Genomic DNA, 21,535 nt, shown 5'->3' on the forward strand with positions numbered 1-21,535 from the left:
AATTTTACAATTTAGTAGCACAATGCATTTTTTTATCATCTTAAGTTTTGTCGCTGTTGATTTTGTGTTTGTACTCCTCTCACAATATACAAAAAAATTGTGAGCAGCACATCGGAATCTACGGAGAGGTAAGTATTTATTAACTATGGATTAAGGGTGTGCAGTGTGGGCCCCCCTGGATCCAGGGGCCCGTGTACTCCGCACACCTTGCACCCATTATAAAGATGCCTATGCGGTGAACAGGCATCGTTTTGTTGCACGATAACGCCATCCACACACATGATATGTTACGGCACCATCATTGGGAGGTACTGGACTATCCTCCCTACAGCCCTGACCTGGAACAGAGTGATTTTCATCTCTTTGGACCATTGAAGAAGCACCGGGGTGAAAGACTATTTGCAACCGATGGTGAAGTTCAGAAAGCCATCATGTCCTGGCTTCAGGCGCTTGACACTGAATTTTTCTATACTGGAATAGATGCCTTGGTGTACCGTTGGAACAAATGCTTACACAAGTATGGGGACTATGCGGAAAAATAATCTTTACCAAGGCCATACTATTGATTATACGTATATGTAACAGTTGCATAAATTTGCCAATGAGAGGTCTTCTTACCTTATTTATTGAACCACCCTCATATATTTTGTTATTCAATTAACATCTCTTTCCTGTATTTCCCAAATTCTAAAACCAGATAAAATAAATGTAGGTTTTGTGCAAAAAAAAAAAAAAAACAGTTCAGACACTATCTGGACCTAGAGTTTCATGGAGGGTACAGAATGCCAGAGTACAGCCTGAGAAAGGTGCGCAGCATAATACAAAAGTAGAACATTGTGCACACCTAAGCGCCCTTCACCGATTTCTGGAGCAATCTTAATTTTACTCTAGGAAATCTGCCAGGCCATAAAATTTGAGAGAGCTTGCACTGTAGAGCATTTGGAGTAATCCTGACTCGGAGAGCTTGGAAAATATATAGAAATCTAGGAAGAACATTCATTGTCAATGCATTAGCTCTTCCTGTCCAAGAGATAAAATGCATTGTCCATTTAGAAAGATCAGCTGCAATGGTGCGGAATAGGTTAGGGTGATTAACAGAATAAAGATCAGCATATTTTTTGTCAACTAGACTCCCAGATATTTAAGGCAATGTGTTTTTTTTTTTTTATGAAAAATCATAAGTGGAAGTGAGGGAATTATGGAGCAGGAAGGTTGAGATCCAAAATTTCCATTTTTGCAGAATTAATTTTAAAGTTGGGGAGCTCAACAAAAAACACTCCATTCCTTAGAGAGGTTAGGAAGGAAAATAAGAGGATTAGTGAGAATCAAGAGAATATAGTCAGCATATCTTAAATTTTGAGGAGCGCTATCGGAAACCATCAGGATTAGATCTAATTTTAGCAGTGAGCAGTTCCACCATAAGGGCGAAGATCAAGGTCAACAGATCCAAAATGAAGAAGCGTCCGCTGCATAAAAGTCAAGGAGACCCTGTCAAACGCCTTCTCGGAGTACAAAGCCATCACCAGGAAGGGGAGACCAGTGAAGTTGGAGTGATGTATGAGGGTGATAGAACGTCTAATATCTTATGGGGCACATACATTTGCAATGTATTGCTCCAATTCCCAGTTCTGCCACGGTACAAAGAATTGGGGAAATCCAACATGCTGGAAATCCTCAATTCACTGATCCCGACCAAAAAATTATCGTGATCAGCGAGTCAGGGATTTTTAGTATGCTGTTTTTCCCTGATCTGCCGATGGATCGATGACCACGGATCGGTGGTTTTGAAATTGAATCGGCACAACAGGTAATCGGGCCATGCATGTATGACCTGCATAAGGCTTGTCTACCCAGGATAAACCTCGCCAGGTCTGGGAAAACCATAAGGAGATAACTATAGCCAAACAATTAGCAAAGATCTTGGCAAATAACTTTAGATGCAAATTTAAAAGGGAAATTGGATGAATAGCTTATATACAGGTTGTGTATGGGATCCCGGTGGTCGGGATGTCGCCGGTCAGAATACCGACAGCAGCATCCTGTCAGTCAGAATCCCGTCACCGTTGGGTAAGTACCCTAGCGCTAACCCTTACTATTAACATCCCTCCCTGGTACCTGAACCTAACCCCTTCCCCCTTAGTGCCTAAACCTATTCCCCTGTTTTCTAATATATAATTATTTTTTTTATGATTGCTACATTCGCTTTTCCTTAAGCTGCCTAGAAGTCAACAGGCCCAATGGAGCTAAAACTAGAATATGGGTTTGAGACTGCCATTTACACTCATTCTTTGTTTTTTTTCAATAGTAGTCCATTCAATTCTAACTTGTTTCTAATTATAAAAATGAAGCGTATGGATAAATGATAAAAATGGAAGTGGGAACTAGAGAGGTGAGTTAGGTAGAATATTTATTGGTGCATACACACTGTTTGACAGGGGGGACGATCAGATAATGATAACGATCGTTATCTGATTGTCCTGCATGTGTTGGATGATCGTTATCGAAGATCCAACACATACCTCAAGCCCTATACGACCCACGATTAATGATCGCAGGTCCCTATAGAAAACAGGCTAACCTGGTCGATATCGACCAGGTATATCTGCTTGCATGGACTACCGACGATGGTCGATAACGACTATACGTGACCGCTCATCAACCATCGTTTGGTCGTTTGCAGGGCCAGAAGCTGTCAGATAAATTGTACAAATCTGACAGCTTATCTGACCGTGTGTACGCACCATAACAGTCTAGGCCTGTAGCTGTCGGTAGTTAACAATATGTCTAAACTCTTGCCCCCTTTCAAGCAAGTGGTTACCCATATACTCATTAGAATTAGATCTGCTTGAAGTGACCTTAAAAATGGGTTTACTAATATGTAATTCTTTTTCTCTTTTATTTTTGCAGTCTTTGAAAAAACTTAATCATGCTAATGTGGTCAAATTAAAGGAAGTGATCAGAGAGAATGACCAGCTCTATTTTGTGTTTGAATATATGAAAGAAAATCTTTATCAATTAATGAAAGACAGGTATGATATTACGTCAAAGCAGTACTATATAAGGCTATGAAGGTTATTTATTCAAAGTAGACAGTACAAAACACATTATGAGATTTTATGCATATTTTTTTTTTTTTTTGGCTCCTGTCCACTTCGTGAAACACCCCCTGTGTCTGTGTGATTTTAGCTCTGTCTATTAAGGGGTAATATATTCATACATTATTTTCTTTACTAAGGAAGCATTGCATCTAGGTTATGTAAAGTCAAATAGCAATATTTCAGTAAATTAAATTTATACTGAAATAATATTAATCTTGAGGTACTCTGTGTAATATTTAACAGACTTCCATATTACAAGAATACAACAAATATACTATAATCCTATATATTGGTAATTTAAAAAATATATAAAACTTAGGGTGTTGTTGTGGCTCTAACTGCAGAACGCCTATTATATATGTAGTAATTCCTAGCACTATATTCTGGAAATACCAGATACCAGAGCCTCCCCTATCATACTCCTGAGATTTGATATAAAAATGATTAGAATAATACAAAAAAGATATTTATAACTTATAAACATCTTCTTTGTTTATTGTAATAATTTTTATAGTTAACACTCACCAGCTTTGAAGAACTCCCTGGGACTGCAGGGAGACGAGAGATCAGGCAGCAACAACTCAGCATCGCTTCTGTATAGTCACACTGCTTGCAGAGCTAGCGGGGCCACACCAGGGGCAGCAAGCTGCACAGAAAGAGAGCTAATAAAGGCATGCCTCTGAGTATGGGGGCATGCCTTGAGCACTGATGGACACCTTGGATGTGTCAGGTGACCAGGAAGTGCACTGCAGTGTTTAGAGATCGGAGCTCAGTCAGCAGAAGCACAATAAGACACAGTGATGCAGATAGGAGAATCAATGGACACTGAAGCTTAGTGTAGTGAGGGTAGAGATACAGTCAGTAGGGGGTGAGACAGGCTCCCAGCACTCGGACCCATTTCAATGTGTGCCTCCGCAGCCATTGACCTCACCGCACATCACTGCCACTAACCTAATGATAACAAACTGTCTTGCGGAAATAAATGAGTGAATAATACTTGGATACTGCAGCTACATGTCTGCTTAGGTTTCAGGCTCCAGTTTGAACCCATCTTCTGATCTGGAACACAATTGTCAAACTTACAGGGCTGTTTAGAGTGCTGCAATTCAATCCCAAGCATTTGAAGCTCCTATAGTGACACACAGGAGTGAAAGGAAAGACTTCCCTGTCTGACAGTAAGTGCTTCAGAGCACGTCAGCTTTGAGAAGACAGCACACTGTACTCACACCTAAAGTGGGGCAGAGAAACTGTTTTCTTCTGTATAATTACAGAAGCTTCAGAAAGATGTGCTTTTCTGGCTGGCAAACTGCACTGTATTATAATATAGTATGTAAAAAAAATCAGGCGCAGCCAATAATTAAAGTGAAAATAACCTTCATCATCTCTTATAGTAATCATATGCAGCTCCCAAGTAACTCTCTGGAATGTCAAACTAAATACAATGTTGGTATATGAATATATTACCAAGAAAGCGCAATTCTATAAAAAATAACAATTTTAATTCATATTAAAAGAATATATATTAAAAATATAGAAAAAAATTACACATTCACGTACTCCTTACATATTGCAGTTCTCACCAGTAATCTGGTAATAGCATAACACAATGTCCTTTGTTTCAGTACACATAGTTAATGGTCAAATTTGTATCCAAAAATAGCAGACTGCCATAATACTTTTTGGATACAAATTTGACCATTAACTATGTGAACTAATACAAAAGACATTGTGTTACGCTATTGCCAGATTACTGTATTAAAATGTCTGTGTGTCAAACACTTCCTGCTTAAAAGTCTATATTATGAATACACTTGTATAAATGTATGCTTCACTCCTAAATCCAACACTAGGGCTAAGTTGTATGCATCAGGCAATAAGGTAACAATATAAAGTGCCTCCATCTTTAAAAAAACACAAGTTCATGTGTTACATACTTCAGTTCAGATGGAGAGCAAAATAATCAAGCTGATCCTCTACCACAGTGTTCCCCAACCTCAGTTCTCAAGGTATGCTAACAGTCCTGGTTTTAGGGGTATACATGCTTGAAAACAGATGGTTAAATGAACATAACTGAGATACTAATCAATTCACCTGAGCTCAAGTATGGCTATCCTTAAAACCTGGACTGTTAGTGTGCCTTGAGGACTGAGGTTGGGAAACACTACTCTACCACACACATACATATTTGTAATTGTAATAAGTAATAAAGGCTTGTTCACGCGGATACATTTCTGAAGTGTTTGTTGGGCAGGCTGATTATGAATGCACACTTTTTACACTTTTTGAGATTTAACTACAGTTTTTTTGTGACTATAGAGCAGGGGTTCCCAACCATGGTCCTCAAGGCACACTAACAGTCCAGGTTTTAGGGATAGCCATACTTGAGCACAAGTGACTTAATTAGTACCTCAGTTATTTTGATTTAACCATCTGTGCTCAGTCATGGGTATCACTAAAACCAGGACTGTTAGTGTGCCTTGAAGACCGAGGTTGGGAATCACTGCTATAGAGGAATAGTTGTCATAATTGTCTTTGTTACAGCATCAGTTCTCAGACCGTTCTGAAGAGATAAGTCCTGGGCAAGCCTATCAGAAGCTTATCATGGTTAAAGGAAATTTAAGGAATTTTGTTTCTGTTTAGTGACATTTTAAATTTTTCATGCATTGGAATTTTGTCTTCATTAAGTAAAAGGCTATGTAAATTCACAGTTCAAACTCTTCTTCTCCAAATAGTGGAATTATAGTTATTACACATGTGGCAGAGTTTTTATTCAATTTCAAGTAGTAAATAAAACATGTATTTCAATACTGCAAAGGATTCATTGTGGAATGATAGACATTTTGAAAAATTAATAATATGTACATTGAGGCTGACACATCGATAAAAAATGATTTAAAGTCCTCTTTTATGGCTTCAATTGGATTTTAAAGCGGTTTACACTATGGACATATCTTAAGTAGAGTCTTTATGTCTGTATGTTCATTCACCTGTATCTGCAGATACAGCCATATAGAGTTGATGATGACAGTGCTAGTAACAATCACATTACTTACACGCTATATAATAAAATGAAGTGTCATATATAACGCAGGAGTGAAAGGCATAAGTGGGTGCAAGTGTAATACAAGCACAAATTTAGATAGACATATTTTTATGCACTAAGAAGAAGCATATTTGTACAACACAGAAATTAGATTTATGACCATCTCTAAATTAGGCTCTTAGTGAGATTGGAAGCGCAAATTTGCACCTTAAAAATCACGCACTTCGAGACAAATTTTCTTGTAGTGCACTCCAGTGATTCTTGCAATTCAATTCTGAACAGCAATTTGAGATGATCACGGCAATGTACTATGTTAATTCTACAGTGCACAACCTGGGAACAGTGCATGAAAGAGTAAGAAAATCACCCTGAACCCCCCCGAAATTGCAAATAAGATAGCAGAATAGTATTAGAAGTCTGTTCGTGGCAATAAGCAAAGTGTTGGATGTACTTAAATGGTTGATTTTTACATATTTTAAAAATCCAGTAAGTGTTTTTCAGCAAATCGTCTTTCCTGTATTTTGGGGTACACAAAAATGTTTTTAAACTGATTTTTCAGTATTTTTATACCAGTTTATTAAATGATAAAAAAAAAAAACTTTTCGCACCATCTGCAAGGTCAAAAGCATGTTCCAATCATTACAACACCTCTGGTTATATGCCCCATAACATTTAACCCATTTATGAGCTTAGAGAAAATCCCCTAACAGCGGACATGTCTTTATTGGCCAAGTTATACTATTATAATTTACTATTTAAACCCCTCCAAGTTCATGAATATTAATTGGGTGGGGTGTACCAGAGGTTCCGCACTGTTTCCTTGCATTTTTACCTTAAAGTAAGAACGTTCCCCACCTTTTCCCCTTCTCAGGAGGGGTGCGAGAAATAAAATGTGACTTTGTTCTTACAATTGTCAGCCTGGAATTGAATTGCAGAAGAGCTGGAGATTACTTTTACTTGCAATTTGATTTTGCGCTGCCAAATTCCCAACACATCACATTGAATTGTATTGGCCCCTTAGTGTGTATCTGCAACTATACTAGTGTACCAGTGTAGTGTTTGTTCATCTCTATTACTAGGATGAGGGTATTTATGAAAATCCTAGTGAGAAGCCTCAATTATGCTTGTAGTGCTTTAAATAAATATATAGTTACTTTTGCTTAGGTTATTTTATGAAGGATCAAGTAAAATATATGTACTGAACTGTTTGTCATGCACAAATATTGCTATTTATCTCTACATACAGAAGTGTCCTTCCTTTAAATGATATTATACCATAATACAATTATTGCATGATACAAAAATACATGTTATCCCATTAAAATAGCTGTACATTTACATCTCAATTGTCAGCCTATTGTAAACTTAATATAAAAAACCCATTTCTTTGAAATTAAGGTGCATAACGACTACGACATTGTAATCGTTCAGTCGTTCATCATCCTGTGCAGTGGATATTGTGCCCACACTGAATGATATGTTGTTCAGTACAGGCACCCTCCCTCATCCCCGAGCATGCACAACTTGCCGCTGCCGCTATCTTAGCCTGCATGTTCAGGCGATGACAGATGCCGCCAATGACCAGCGGGAGCGCACATCGCTGGTCATTGCCGGCATATTCACTGCACAATTAATGAACGATTTGAAAGATAACGATGTCGTAATCGTTCATTTTAATCCTGTAGGGGATATGCGCCTTAAGGCGTTACACAAGCTTTATTTTCCAAATACATTTGAAGCATTGCTTGAATTGTTTAATTTGTCTCTTCACAGAAATAAGTTGTTTCCTGAGTCAGTCATCAGAAACATTATGTATCAAATATTGCAAGGGCTAGCCTTTATCCATAAGCACGGTAGGTTTGTGTAATCTTTGCAATGTTCTCTCTAGGTAATGTATATTCTCAGTATTATTGCATGTCTTAAATAGAATAGGGACTGTTCTTGCCCCTTGACACAGTGGAGTGAATGACATGTAAGGATATCACTTAAGCCTGTACATAGGTGACATGTACGCTTTAAAGGCAAAAATTATTTATTAATAATTTAATAAAAATAATGTGGTAGTTTTCCATTAGAAATTATACAGCACCATTACAGACTGAGGGAAATTAGAAGCATCAATGTTACTGACATTCCATTATCAGCTATGGCATCACAAATGTACATTGTGATGCCATAGCAAATGTATATCGTGTTTCCAAGTGTTTTATCTTTGTGAACAGTGGAAACCTATATATGATTGTGACCCTACGTTCTGTACCTAGACTCTTCTTTTCCATACTTTCTGCAGCTTTCAGAGAGGACAACTGATACCATTTTGATAAAAGCAGAGTAGACCTGATAAGGTGTTCAGACCAGTCTGGCCATCCCCTTTTACTCTGTATAGCAACATCTCTCCAGTGTACAGAAAATTGTTATTCAACAACATATTCACTTGTAAACATCTGGTGAGGCTATTTCTAAATGGTATTACGTATCCTTGAAATACATTATATTTTTCTTTTTTTTTTCTCATTCTTTTTCCTCCTGCTCCTGCTTTCCTACCTCTATGTCCTGCCAGAGAGAATCAGATGTTTACTGAGAATGAAATAAGGAACATTATGTTTCAGGTGCTTTCTGGCTTAGCCTTTGTTCACAAGCATGGTAAGCAATTAGATTACCATTTTGATTTGCATTTTCACTCTCTTCTTTATCAAAGTATCATAATGCTTTATTTTTGTAAACCATTATGAACTTTATTATGTACTATTTTATTTGCATCCGTGTTTCATATATAGAGTCCAAAAATAGATCTGGTCTACTACCGTGGAATTAATTTAGTGTTCATTCTAGGTCCGGCACCCTGCAAAGGGGCATTTCTGAGCATGTCTTACAAGGGCGTGATCACGAGAAAAGGGGACGTGTCTTTAAGATGTGCCCCCTTTTCATCACTCTTAGGGGCGTATCCGTCACTTACGGACATGCCGGGCTGCCCCCAAGCGCTCCTGTCTCAGTGAATAGCTGATGACCACTGCACCGCTATTTTCCCCACCCGTGGGACACTGCGGCCCGTGGATGGGGACTGCACCCGTAGGCTATTTTAGCGGGGTGCCACCAAGAGGGGCAGGGTGCATTCTGCCCTTTAGGAATCTGGTAAGACGCGGTGTCCCACTACTCAGCTGCATACCATGCGGGCATGACTCGGGTATAAGCCAAGGGGGTGCTTTTTCAGCACAAAAAATGTGCTGAAAAACTAGGCTTATACTCGACTACATATGGTAATTGCTAAAATGTTCCTCCTAAATAAAAAAATCTGGATCCGCATTGGGTAAGCTAGGAGGCCTGACCAAGCAGCTCCACTTCCCGCGCTCCGATTGACAGGATGGATGGTAAGGTTTAACGTGACATCATGACGTTATGTTGTACATACTGGGGGAGGCTGGGAACCGCTCGAGCAGCCAAAAGGAGGACACCAGGACCCGCTCACCATTACTGAGGAGTGCCTAGGTGCTTTTAAATGTCAAGGATAATTTTTAGTCCCAGTCCACTCTCACTCTGATCAAAAATATTCTTATATACATTGACTAGTGACCCGCTGCAGCTTCGCATGGGAGTAATTTTGAATTTACGGCTATCGGTCTTTTTTTACCGAGATCTTACAAGATTGTCTTGTAGACGACATTAGTAATTTTCCCTCCTGACGTCAACAGGAAAAGATTTAGTATTGACGTGACGCGCAAAAGAGCCATGTAAAGTTGTCCATGAGAAAAACTTTCTCCAGCCTCAGTATGGCCCTGTCCCTGTGCTTTATTTATTGTCATGTCAAAGCAGACTCTTACCGGGAATTGAACTCGTTTGAAATTAAAGATACGTTTTTCACATAAATTAAATAGAAACGGTAAAGAAAGGGAAAAACTTAAATGTTATATCAGTAAACAGGGCTTACATCAATTTTCCTGGAGAAACCAGATAATACGTATCAATCTCTGAATAGTATAAAATCAAATCCATCGTTGTAATATATATTTATCGGTTTAGGCAGCATAAGCCAAGAAAGCGTTCTGATGTCCGTAGTTCATTTACTTGCTGCGATAAAATAGTCACTGTCCGGCTCCCTTGTGTCACACATTAATGTTTCGTACACCTAAACCTTCCTCAACAAATGCTCTATAGAATAATGAAAACTGCATAAAAATCCGTCCAATAGTTCTTGAAATTAGTCCGAACAAACAGACAGATGCCTACCAGGGACCGTTTTTTCATTGACAAATGCTCTATAGAATAGGGAGAACTGCATCAAAATCCAGTGGTAGTCCGAACAAACAGACAATACGCATACCAGGGACTTTATTTTATATTATGTATAGATATGCTTAATGACATTGCCTCCTAAAAAAAAATGTATATCCACTACTTAGGCATTACGATCATGAGTTACATTTTTTCTCACTAGTTCTGGCCATTGCTCACTGTATTGCCTCTGTATTTTTAAACCTGGTTTGAATTGGTGAACTATATTATTTTAATTCTTATTATTGATCAATAAACCAGCTTTATTTGCATCACTCCAGCACTCCTGTAAATTAAGGTTCCACCTCTGCCATGAGTGCAATCTTTTAAGCAGTGCTTGCAACTTTAGTGCACAACTACAAGTTCTTACCTGCTAATTCATTTACCAGTGCTTTCTTGTACATTAATACAATCTTTATGCTACCTTTGTTCTGTCCAGGATTTTATTCAAGAATCCCCATTAGTGACAAGTGGGAAGTAGTCACTTTTCAATTTTGCTTATATTTTTCTGTAATTCAATAGACCTAAAATTTAATAAATATGAGAACAATATCTGCTCAGAAATAGTTCACGTTCTCTGTAGTTTTCAGTGTAGTGAACTGCACATAGAAAAGGTAAACACTGTAGTCTTTTTATCATTTAATTAAAAGCAAAGTTAAAATTTTATGCAACATATCAAAACAATTACATTAGCAATAGTTTTCCTATAATCGAATAAGAGTTCCTATGGCTCTCTGGATTACCTTACCAATTTCTTCAATTTATGCACATAATGTCACTTTCATTTTCATAATTTTTTTCCATTTCCACTCTGTGGATGTTGGAGCCTCATTTAAGTTTTAAATAAATCTTTGGGCTGAATTCAATTAGCCACTGAAGCTGCCACTGAGCTTTCTGGAGCTTCGCTTGTTACATTATGGAAGACTGATTCTGATCATGGGCCAGGCAAAATCTGCCTACCATAACTGGCTAAAAAATGTGCAACACGAGCTGCCGAATCTTACCTTTTATGTACAGTGTCATATCTAAATGTTTTAACTAAATTTGGGGATATCTGGATACCTCCTTTACCTAGGATGCCTATCTACTACCTATTGAAGTTCCTTAGACTATCTTATCCCGCTAAACAAAATCTCTTGGTTGTATTCTTATCGGAACAAGCAAAATGTTTCTTCCCTAAAATAGATGCCAACTTAGCATGCCAAGCCTTGTTCCATTTATACTAGTAAATGTGGATGCAGGATGTGAAAAAATAGGAGCATGACATCTAAAGAAAGAAAGAATTAACAACATTTTTGAAGTTCCATTGCATTTTTTCCCCGTTCATATTTCTATGGAGTTCTTTTCAAACAAATTACTAAAGCAGTGTGTTATTTTAATTCATTGAAAATTAAAATCTACATTGAGAAGCACCAAAGGTATAAAAATTATATATATCAATTTTGAAATGGATAAACCTCCCTTTTTTTTTTTTAAATGTAAAATTTGTATTTATTTACTCAATGCTTTTTTTAATAATATTTTATTTCCCCCTCCTAATCCTAAATTAGGTTTTTTTCACCGAGATATGAAGCCTGAAAACCTTCTATGTATGGGTCCTGAGCTTGTGAAAATTGCTGATTTCGGATTAGTACGAGAGCTGCGGTCTCAGCCACCCTATACCGATTATGTGTCCACCCGTTGGTATGTTGTTTTTATTTCTTCTACATGGATCACACAATCCATAAAGGGGTACATATAGAGATCACTGTTTGTGTGTGTGTGTATGTGTATGTGTATATATATATATATATATATATATATATTTATATTATATAATCTCTCTATATATCTATTAGGGGTGTGCACCGGCCACTTTTCGTGTTTTGGATCTGGATCTTTCTTCGTGTTTTGGATCTGGATTGGTTTTGCAAAAACCACCCTTCCGTGTTTTGGGTTCTGGGTTTTGTGTTTTGGATCTGTATTTTTTTGAAAAAAAGCATAAAAACAGCTAAAATCACAGAATGTGTGGGTTTTTCTGCTCCTATGCTATTATTAACCTCAATAACCTTAATTTCCACTCATTTCCAGTCTATTCTGAACACCTCACAATAGTGTTTTTATGTCCAAAAGGATGCACCGAGTTAGCTGGATGACGATGCTAAGCGACACGAGTGGGCAGCACAAACACGTGGCCCATCTAGGAGTGACACTGCAGTGGCAGACAGGATGGCAGTTTGAAAAACTAGGCCCCAAACAGTACATAATGCAAAGAAAAAAAAGAGGTGCAAGATGGAATTGTCCTTGGGCCCTCCCACCCACCCTTATGTTGTATAAACAGGACATGCACACTTTAACAAACCAATCATTTCAGCGCCAGGGTCTGCCACACGACTGTGGCTGAAATGATTGGTTCGTTTGGGCCCCCACAAAACAAGCTGGCAATTAATCTGTCCATGCACAAACTGGCTCTACGGAGGCAAGATGTCGTCCTCATCCACCGATTCCTCACCCTCTTCAGTGTTGTGTACATCCTCATCCTCAGAGAGTATTAATTCGTCCCCGCTGGAATCTACCACCACAGGTCCCTCTGTACGTTCTGGAGGCTGGTCTCCCTGGAAGAGTTGATAATTCATTTTTATGAACATGCCTCCTACGCCTTTCGCTGACAAGGTTTCCGGCTGCACTAAACAGTCTTTAGGAGTACACACTGGAGGGGGGGCAACTCAGGTAAAGTAGAGCCAGTTTGTACAGGGGCCTCCAAATTGCCTCTTTTTCCTGCCAGTACAGGTACGGACTGTCTGACATGGCTACTTGGATGCTGTCACCGATGTAATCCTCCACCATTCTGTCAATGGTGACAGTATCATATGCAGTGACAGTAGACTTGTCAGAAATTGGTGGCACGTCCTTCAGTCCGGACCAGATGTCCAAACCGGCCCTTGACTTATGACACAGGCGCATGCTTGGCGCTGCTGCTGTGTTGATGCACGTGCGGCTACTGCGCATACATTTCGCACACAAACACAGAAAAAAAAGAATTGTTTATTTTTTGTGGAGTGCACTTTGGGGGTTACACCACCCTTTAACAGACTTATAGGACACAGGCAGATACTTGGCGCTGCTCCTTTGTTGATGCACGTGCAGCCTCAGTGCACACAATTCACAAACACAGAAAATATTTTTTTATTTTGAAGTGCACTTTTGGGGGTTACAGCATTGTTTAGCGGTCAAGCCAGCCGGCCCTTTACTTATGACACAGGCGCACGCTTGGCGCTACTTTGTTGATGTACGTGCAGTCACAGTGCACACAATTCACAAACACAGACATTTTTTTTTATTTTTCTTGGAGTGCACTTTGGGGGAGCACTCCTGATGCACAGATCACCCCCTGGACAACACTACAGCACTCCTCTAGGACTACAGCCTTTATGGGACACTGCACAACACAGCCCAGCCAGCCCCTATGGACAACAGCAGCACAACACAGCCCAGTCAGCCCCTATGGACTGAGTGGACACAGCCCCTATGGACAACAGCAGCACAACACAGCCCAGCCAACCCTAGCTCCCACCCTCCCTCTTCACTGTAGACAGCCGGAGTGAGAAATGGCGCCAACGCGGGGACCTTTTATAGAATCCAGAACCCGCAAGATCCGGAAGGCGGGATGATGATGATTTGCCTTGATTTCAGATCCGAGTCAGGCGGGAAAAGTCGATCCTGACTCGGATACGACTCGGATCGGGGGGGCTCGGATTTCAGAGATCCGAACCCGCTCATCCCTAATTATATACCAATCCAAATAAGGCGGCACTCAGAGTCCATGTACTAATGTAAATAGGTGGTGTTTATTCACACATTCATCGACGTTTCGAGGCCATCTGCCCCTTCTTCAGGATGACAAAAAGAATGTGACATACAGATCGATTTAAATAACTTACCCCACCAGACATGTAACACCTCCTCCGCGCCGTTCTGGATCCCGGAACTCCAGTGCTCCCACGTGATGGAAGCCACACGTGACTGGTGCTGCCGTGACGCAGTCCGGCGCATCGGATGATGTCCTTAGCACGTATGCTAGCATGTTGCCATGGTAACATCATCTAGTATACAAACAAAAAAACGTGAAGACAACACAAACAACATTGGCTAAATTTAGTATAGTATAATTTAGTATAACAACATATTTCAATTAAGGATCAAAACACCACTGATATATGACTAATGTATTCTCAATAAGAAGTCTAATAAGTTAAAAATAGCAGGACTGCACATTCCAATTATACTATCCGTTCCTCCAATAAAAATAACCTACTGTGTTAACATAAATTTGTAAACATCATTTAATAAGTATCAATATGATACAAAACCAATATATGTGTTAATGTGATATAAACTGTGATAAAAAATATATAACTTGCCACAAATGTAAAAACCTATAAATGTTTAACGTGTATTGATCACTGCTAAAATGCAGTAAAAATTATATGTGTAAATCGTGTGTACAAACCAAATGTATGTGTCAAAAAAGTGATGAAAAAACTAAAATACAACAAAAAAACAACAAAATCAGTATTTCTAGGTGTGATATAATAAACGTATCAACTAAACGTGTTAAATTAACCCATTAATATGACTCAATGTGTATACCTGCAATATTAAATGAAATGCCATCAAAAGGCTTAAGATATAATACTTATGTATAATCAATGGTGTTAGCAAATAAAAAATAAAGTAGCAGAAAAAATATATCCATAACCCTAGAGGATATATAGAGTATAGAATTAATATTCTCCTCTGTAGAACCACAGTCCATAATGTATATACATTATCTCATGCGTGTGTGGTCTGTGCCAATAGTTACCAAAAGTAACATACAATACCATTATAGCAACTCAAAACATCTTATAATACTACATACTGTTACTAATTTACTGTAATATCATCAGAATCCGATATTATCCTAGGATCCCTGGACACACCTGTCCTCCATAGAATAATAAAGTGAACCACTGGATCACAAATAGCATTGTAAGCCCAAGGACTCATTTAGACCACGGGGGGCTAGAGTGTCTAACCTGAAAATCCAGGAAGCCTCGAGTTGCAACAACCTTTTGGATCTATTGCCCCCTCTGAGTGAGATGGGTACGTGGTCAATGACTTTATATTTGACTGAAGCTAAATTGTGTTTTAGCTGAACAAAATGTCGAGCGACAGGTTGGTCGCTAGTTCCCGCAATAAGAGCAGTCCGAATGGCTGCACGATGCTGTGCCATCCTCTCTTTAAATTGTCGTTCTGTATTGCCCACGTAGTGTAACCCACATGGGCAAGACAGAACATATATGACAAATCGAGAGCTACATTTGTCGATTTGTCATATATGTTCTGTCTTGCCCATGTGGGTTACACTACGTGGGCAAGACAGAACGACAATTTAAAGAGAGGATGGCACAGCATCGTGCAGCCATTCGGGCTGCTCTTATTGCGGGAACTAGCGACCAACCTGTCGCTCGACATTTTGTTCAGCTAAAACACAATTTAGCTTCAGTCAAATATAAAGTCATTGACCACGTAACCATCTCACTCAGAGGGGGCAATAGATCCAAAAGGTTGTTACAACTCGAGGCTTCCTGGATTTTCAGGTTAGACACTCTAGCCCCCCCGTGGTCTAAATGAGTCCTTGGGCTTACAATGCCATTTGTGATCCAGTGGTTCACTTTATTATTCTATGGAGGACAGGTGTGTCCAGGGATCCTAGGATAATATCGGATTCTGATGATATTACAGTAAATTAGTAACAGTATGTAGTATTATAAAATGTTTTGAGTTGCTATAATGGTATTGTATGTTACTTTTGGTAACTATTGGCACAGACCACACACGCATGAGATAATGTATATACATTATGGACTGTGGTTCTACAGAGGAGAATATTAATTCTATACTCTATATATCCTCTAGGGTTATGGATATATTTTTTCTGCTACTTTATTTTTTATTTGCTAACACCATTGATTATACATAAGTATTATATCTTAAGCCTTTTGATGGCATTTCATTTAATATTGCAGGTATACACATTGAGTCATATTAATGGGTTCATTTAACACGTTTAGTTGATACGTTTATTATATCACACCTAGAAATACTGATTTTGTTGTTTTTTTGTTGTATTTTAGTTTTTTCATCACTTTTTTGACACATACATTTGGTTTGTACACACGATTTACACATAATTTTCACTGCATTTTAGCAGTGATCAATACACGTTAAACATTTATAGGTTTTTACATTTGTGGCAAGTTATATATTTTTTGTCACAGTTTATATCACATTAACACATATATTGGTTTTGTATCATATTGATACTTATTAAATGATGTTTACAAATTTGTTGACACAGTAGGTTATTTTTATTGGAGGAACGGATAGTATAATTGGAATGTGCAGTCCTGCTATTTTTAACTTATTAGACTTCTTATTGAGAATACATTAGTCATATATTAGTGGTGTTTTGATCCTTAATTGAAATATGTTGTTATACATGTATACTAAATTTAGCCAATGTTGTTTGTGTTGTCTTCACATTTTTTTGTTTGTATACTAGATGATGTTACCACGGCAACATGCTAGCATACGTGCTAAGGACATCATCCGATGCGCCGGACTGCATCACGGCAGCACCAGTCACGTGTGGTTTCCATCACGTGGGAGCACTGGAGTTCCGGGATCCAGAACGGCGCGGAGGAGGTGTTACATGTCCGGTGGGGTAAGTTATTTAAATCGATCTGTATGTCACATTCTTTTTGTCATCCTGAAGAAGGGGCAGATGGCCCCGAAACGTCGTTGAATGTGTGAATAAACACCACCTATTTACATTAGTACATGGACTCTGAGTGCCGCCTTATTTGGATTGGTATTGTGGGGACGTTGTTGCCTATAAAGGAAGGCACCAGAGCAAGTTTTCTTGGATTATAGCCATGTGAGTGCCGGAGTACCATTGGTATATATATATATATATATATATATATATATATATATAGCAATATTTTTTATATATTGCACAACGTTTCCAGAAAGATTCACCACCATTCCTAACCGTTCCACGTTATTCTAGATTCATTTTTAAATATTTTTTTTTTCAGGTGCGTTTGTGGAAGTTTGTAATCTATTTATATTTAATCTACACTGAGTTTATTAAACCACTTTTATTGCTATTAAATGCTTGCATATGAAAATGTATCCGTTGCCGTTCTGCTGCTGTGTGAATAGATGCCGGGCACAGCATCTATTCACATTGTGAGAGGTTGCTGGGCACTCCCATTAGTGACGCCGCTGGCTGGGCACGTCCACTGCCCGCCCCAAATCCTTTCGGGAACACTATATTAGAAAAATATCATGGATGTTATGTATATACCAGTAAAATAACTTTACAGCAGTTTCATAAGATATGGTATAGATGATCCCAGTCCCCACTGGGTCTCTAGAGGTCCGCTGATGGGAGTTCTCCCTATTCTCCTAATGTATTTTATTTTTACTCTTTCTGTTTTGATATTCACTAACACTGTTTCAGTACTATATGTTAGTTATAGCTATACTTATTGCAACACTTGCAGTGGTTGGGACTTCACCTTTCTTATATGTTCCTGTGATCACTGTAGTCTGTGTTCTACTTGCATACTTGCCGGGGCATGCACCATTATGTCTTACTGTGTTTTGGTTTTTTTTAATTTTTTTTTCTAGTTTTCTTTTTGAAAACCAATAATAACTACTTGATTTAAAAAATAAATAAATAAATGCTCATACCAGTCCTGTATCGATAAACCTGTTTTAAAATTCAAAGTTTGACAGAATTTCTCCAATATTAGATAATTTAATTAAATTATTAAATCGAACATATGCAAACCAGCTCAAATGCATTCAACCTAAATTTGATACACTTTGGAGGATTTTAATTGCAAACCATGAATTGTAACGCAAACCTCAAAGTCACAGCAAAATAGGAATGCAAGCTGAATATTTTAAACTACAAATTTGAATTGGGGTCTATTGACAATAGTCATGTCAACATGTTCAAGGTCAATTTAAAACCCCTTTGAAATTATCAAGCATCTCTAATATCTACATAGAGATAACTACTAAATTTTGTGAATTTGAGGACCTAATTATTACTGACTGACAATGACTGGTAAAGAAATACTGGACATGACAACATATAGTACAAATTTATGCTTGGCACAAGAGTCCAAAATTGTTGCCTTATTTATTTATTTATTTATTTATTGTGCTTTTACAAACAATCTCTGGAAAATAAGATTTTAAATTGATAATCTACCAATGAATTCTCTAGATCTATTTGCTATTCTACTAGTAAAATCAGGATGAGATCCAGAAGAAATTAATAAAAAGCTGATAATCTCAACATAATTTGAAATTTACATAATATTAGCATTCATAAAAATGTACATAGGATTCAAATGTGCATTAATCCTAAAGCCTATTATAACTATATGCCGTTTCATCTCTAAGGAACACTTAAGTCCCATAAATAGTTTTCAATTCCTCATTGGAAAATCTTCATTAACACAGTCTGTTTATCCTGTAAACAATCACATAAAGGTCAATGTAAGCTTGTTAGTATATTTTAAGCCATGTCATAACATATAGGGGATTACAGTATGTGAAAGGTTCTGATTTCATGGAACCGGTGGGGTTTAAGTGTGATTGCCCCTAAAATTAAAGCTGCAATAAGTTTAAAAGGGTGGTTTAGCCTCATAACTATATATGATTGATTGCTTTCCATTTAGCGCAAATCTCGCTGAAATCCAGCTGGTTCTGTGAAATTGGAACATATTACATACTGTAACCTCCTTTATGTTAGTACATGGTTTTAGATATACAAACAAGTTTATCAAGGTTAACCTTGATGTTACTGTATACAGGATTAACATTGGTTGAATCAATAAATTCTTGACTATGCAGAAAAAAAAATTACAAAAAATGAAGCTAGAAAATGTGCATTATGTGGATATGATGCAACGTTTTCACTGTATTCCAGAGGTAGAATGTCCAGAAAGTAGAACAAGAAGTGTAAACAGGCGGCTGCATTGTAAGATGTTATGTAAAGTCATTGTGGTGCAGTTTGCATTGCACTGTTAAAGAAGTGGGCGCTATTTTCTTAAACATTTTATCAATGCATTTTTCAGCTAGATATGATGAAGAGAATACAGTTTGCTGCACATGGTAACAGCGCCATCCACTCTTTGTGACACATTTATTTCTGCTGCATCTTCGTGTGTCTACAGCGGAACGAGATGTGGTGAATTGTCTGGGACAGAGTAGTTACAGATCAGTAGATATCTGGACCATGGTAGTGCCTATATAACAACACATGTCACACTGCTCCATAGCTTCCAGAAATCTTGCTCAGGTTCTGGAAGAGGGTCTTCTGTGCTCATGTGCAAGTCATCATTGTGACAAAAGATCCTTTTTTTTCCCTGATATTAGCACCCTATTGATATGCAAATATCAATCCCAGATTATGCATCTCTATATCACATGCACAGTTTCATCATTGTATATACCGTAGAGTACTCTCCCAGCACTATTTACATCACCCAGCTCCAATCACCATGCACATTGCCTGGCCCAAGGGCACAAGACCAAGGCGGTGGCATGGTCACTTCATAACCTTTTCCATCTTGCAGGGTGATAATCCTGTTACACAAAAACTGAATGCAACAAAATTGTCATTGTGTTTTCCCCAGAATCCTCATGGGCTTGAAAACATCAATCAAGAATAAATAAAACAGGGTCCCCATAGTGCAATGAAATCGATTATAACAGTTTAAAAATAAGTTAAATGTATCAAGAGATAAACTTTGCCAGCTTATAGACAAACACATGATCAGCTTTGATGTAAAGCATTTCTGCAGACACACAACAATTCAGGATCCCTTCTTTTACTAACATTCGTTTTGCAAATCGAACGTAAATCAAACTCAAAATCGAACTTCAAATCCCCAAATAAATAGAATAATGAGAGACCGTCAATTTGAGATTCTAATCACCATTCTGTTGGCTGGAAATTGATTGTGATGTGAAAGTTCCCAAAAGCATGTGGGGCAGTCTGCTGTATGAAAAATGGCTGCTCAAGGCTATGATATGCTGTGCACCTACCTGCAGTATCAGGGGCGTAACTAGTTCTTTGGGGGCCCCATAGCAAAGGTGCATACAAGCCTCCCCCATGGTGAGGTTCAGCCGACATAGCCAGGCGAACACTAAAACCTTTTTAAAAAAAAATTGTATGTATATACAGTGTGTGTGCGTGTATATGTATGTATGTATATATATGTGTATGTATATATACATATATATATATATATATATATATATATACACACATACATGTAAGCAAGAACAGCACACGCTCATATAAACAATGTTCAGGTGCTGAAGTCCCATAATAAGTAGATATAGCAGTATCCAGTTACAAAGAACAGGGAAAGAGACCAGCACACCTCTTATATGCAAAAAATATTGTATTCAAAAAGCCATGTATCATAACAAAAATACAGCTGAAAGATTCCAGTCAATGCGTGTCACTGTATAATCCGGCATCATTTATAATGGAGAAGCAGTCAAATGAACACCTTATGCAGCAGCAGTGTTCTAACCATCGAAAAAATGACAACTTGCAGCAGATACACTGGTGACATGATAAGCAGGAGAAGTGGGTAATGGCCCTGCAGCCGTTTCAGTGTGATTACACCTTCATCATGGGCACAATTACCATTTACAGCCACACTGTGTATGTATATGTATATATATATTTATATATATATATATAATGGTGAGAAGGGCGCCAACCTGAAAATAAAGTAGAAGTACTCACCTGTAACTCTGATTAATGGCTAAACACGAGACAGCGCGTCCCGGAAGTGTCACACCGGACTCCCATCCGGGACGGATGTGTCGCGCAGCTGACGTCATTGTGCAACAGAGATTATGTTAAATAAATATAATGTGTGTGTGCTAAAATTCATGCTAATGATAATATCCTATGATCTAGTTCTCATCTTTTTTTGTACTTTTAGTTATTTCCTTTTTTTTCTATCTTTGGTTATTATTTCCTTTTTTTATCTTG

At 38.1% G+C, this 21,535-nt stretch overlaps 1 protein-coding gene across 3 annotated transcripts in view; it reads left to right on the forward strand.

The window, feature by feature from the left end:
- The window catches only part of MAK (male germ cell associated kinase), a 90,512-nt gene that overhangs the window by 35,471 nt on the left and 33,506 nt on the right, over positions 1-21,535 (forward strand). For 2 of the 3 annotated variants that reach the window (XM_088471656.1, XM_088471658.1), the window contains exons 4-6: positions 2,908-3,029; positions 8,702-8,784; positions 11,961-12,093. In XM_088471656.1, the coding sequence (XP_088327782.1) occupies positions 2,908-3,029; positions 8,702-8,784; positions 11,961-12,093 (338 nt within the window). Of the gene's footprint in view, positions 1-2,907; positions 3,030-7,914; positions 7,995-8,701; positions 8,785-11,960; positions 12,094-21,535 lie in introns of all 3 variants that reach the window. The other variant, XM_088471657.1, reaches the window with a different exon arrangement.

This window comes from Taudactylus pleione, unplaced genomic scaffold (genome assembly GCF_031769625.1).
Source record: "Taudactylus pleione unplaced genomic scaffold, aTauple2 ptg000116l, whole genome shotgun sequence".
NCBI classification, from domain to species: domain Eukaryota; kingdom Metazoa; phylum Chordata; class Amphibia; order Anura; family Myobatrachidae; genus Taudactylus; species Taudactylus pleione.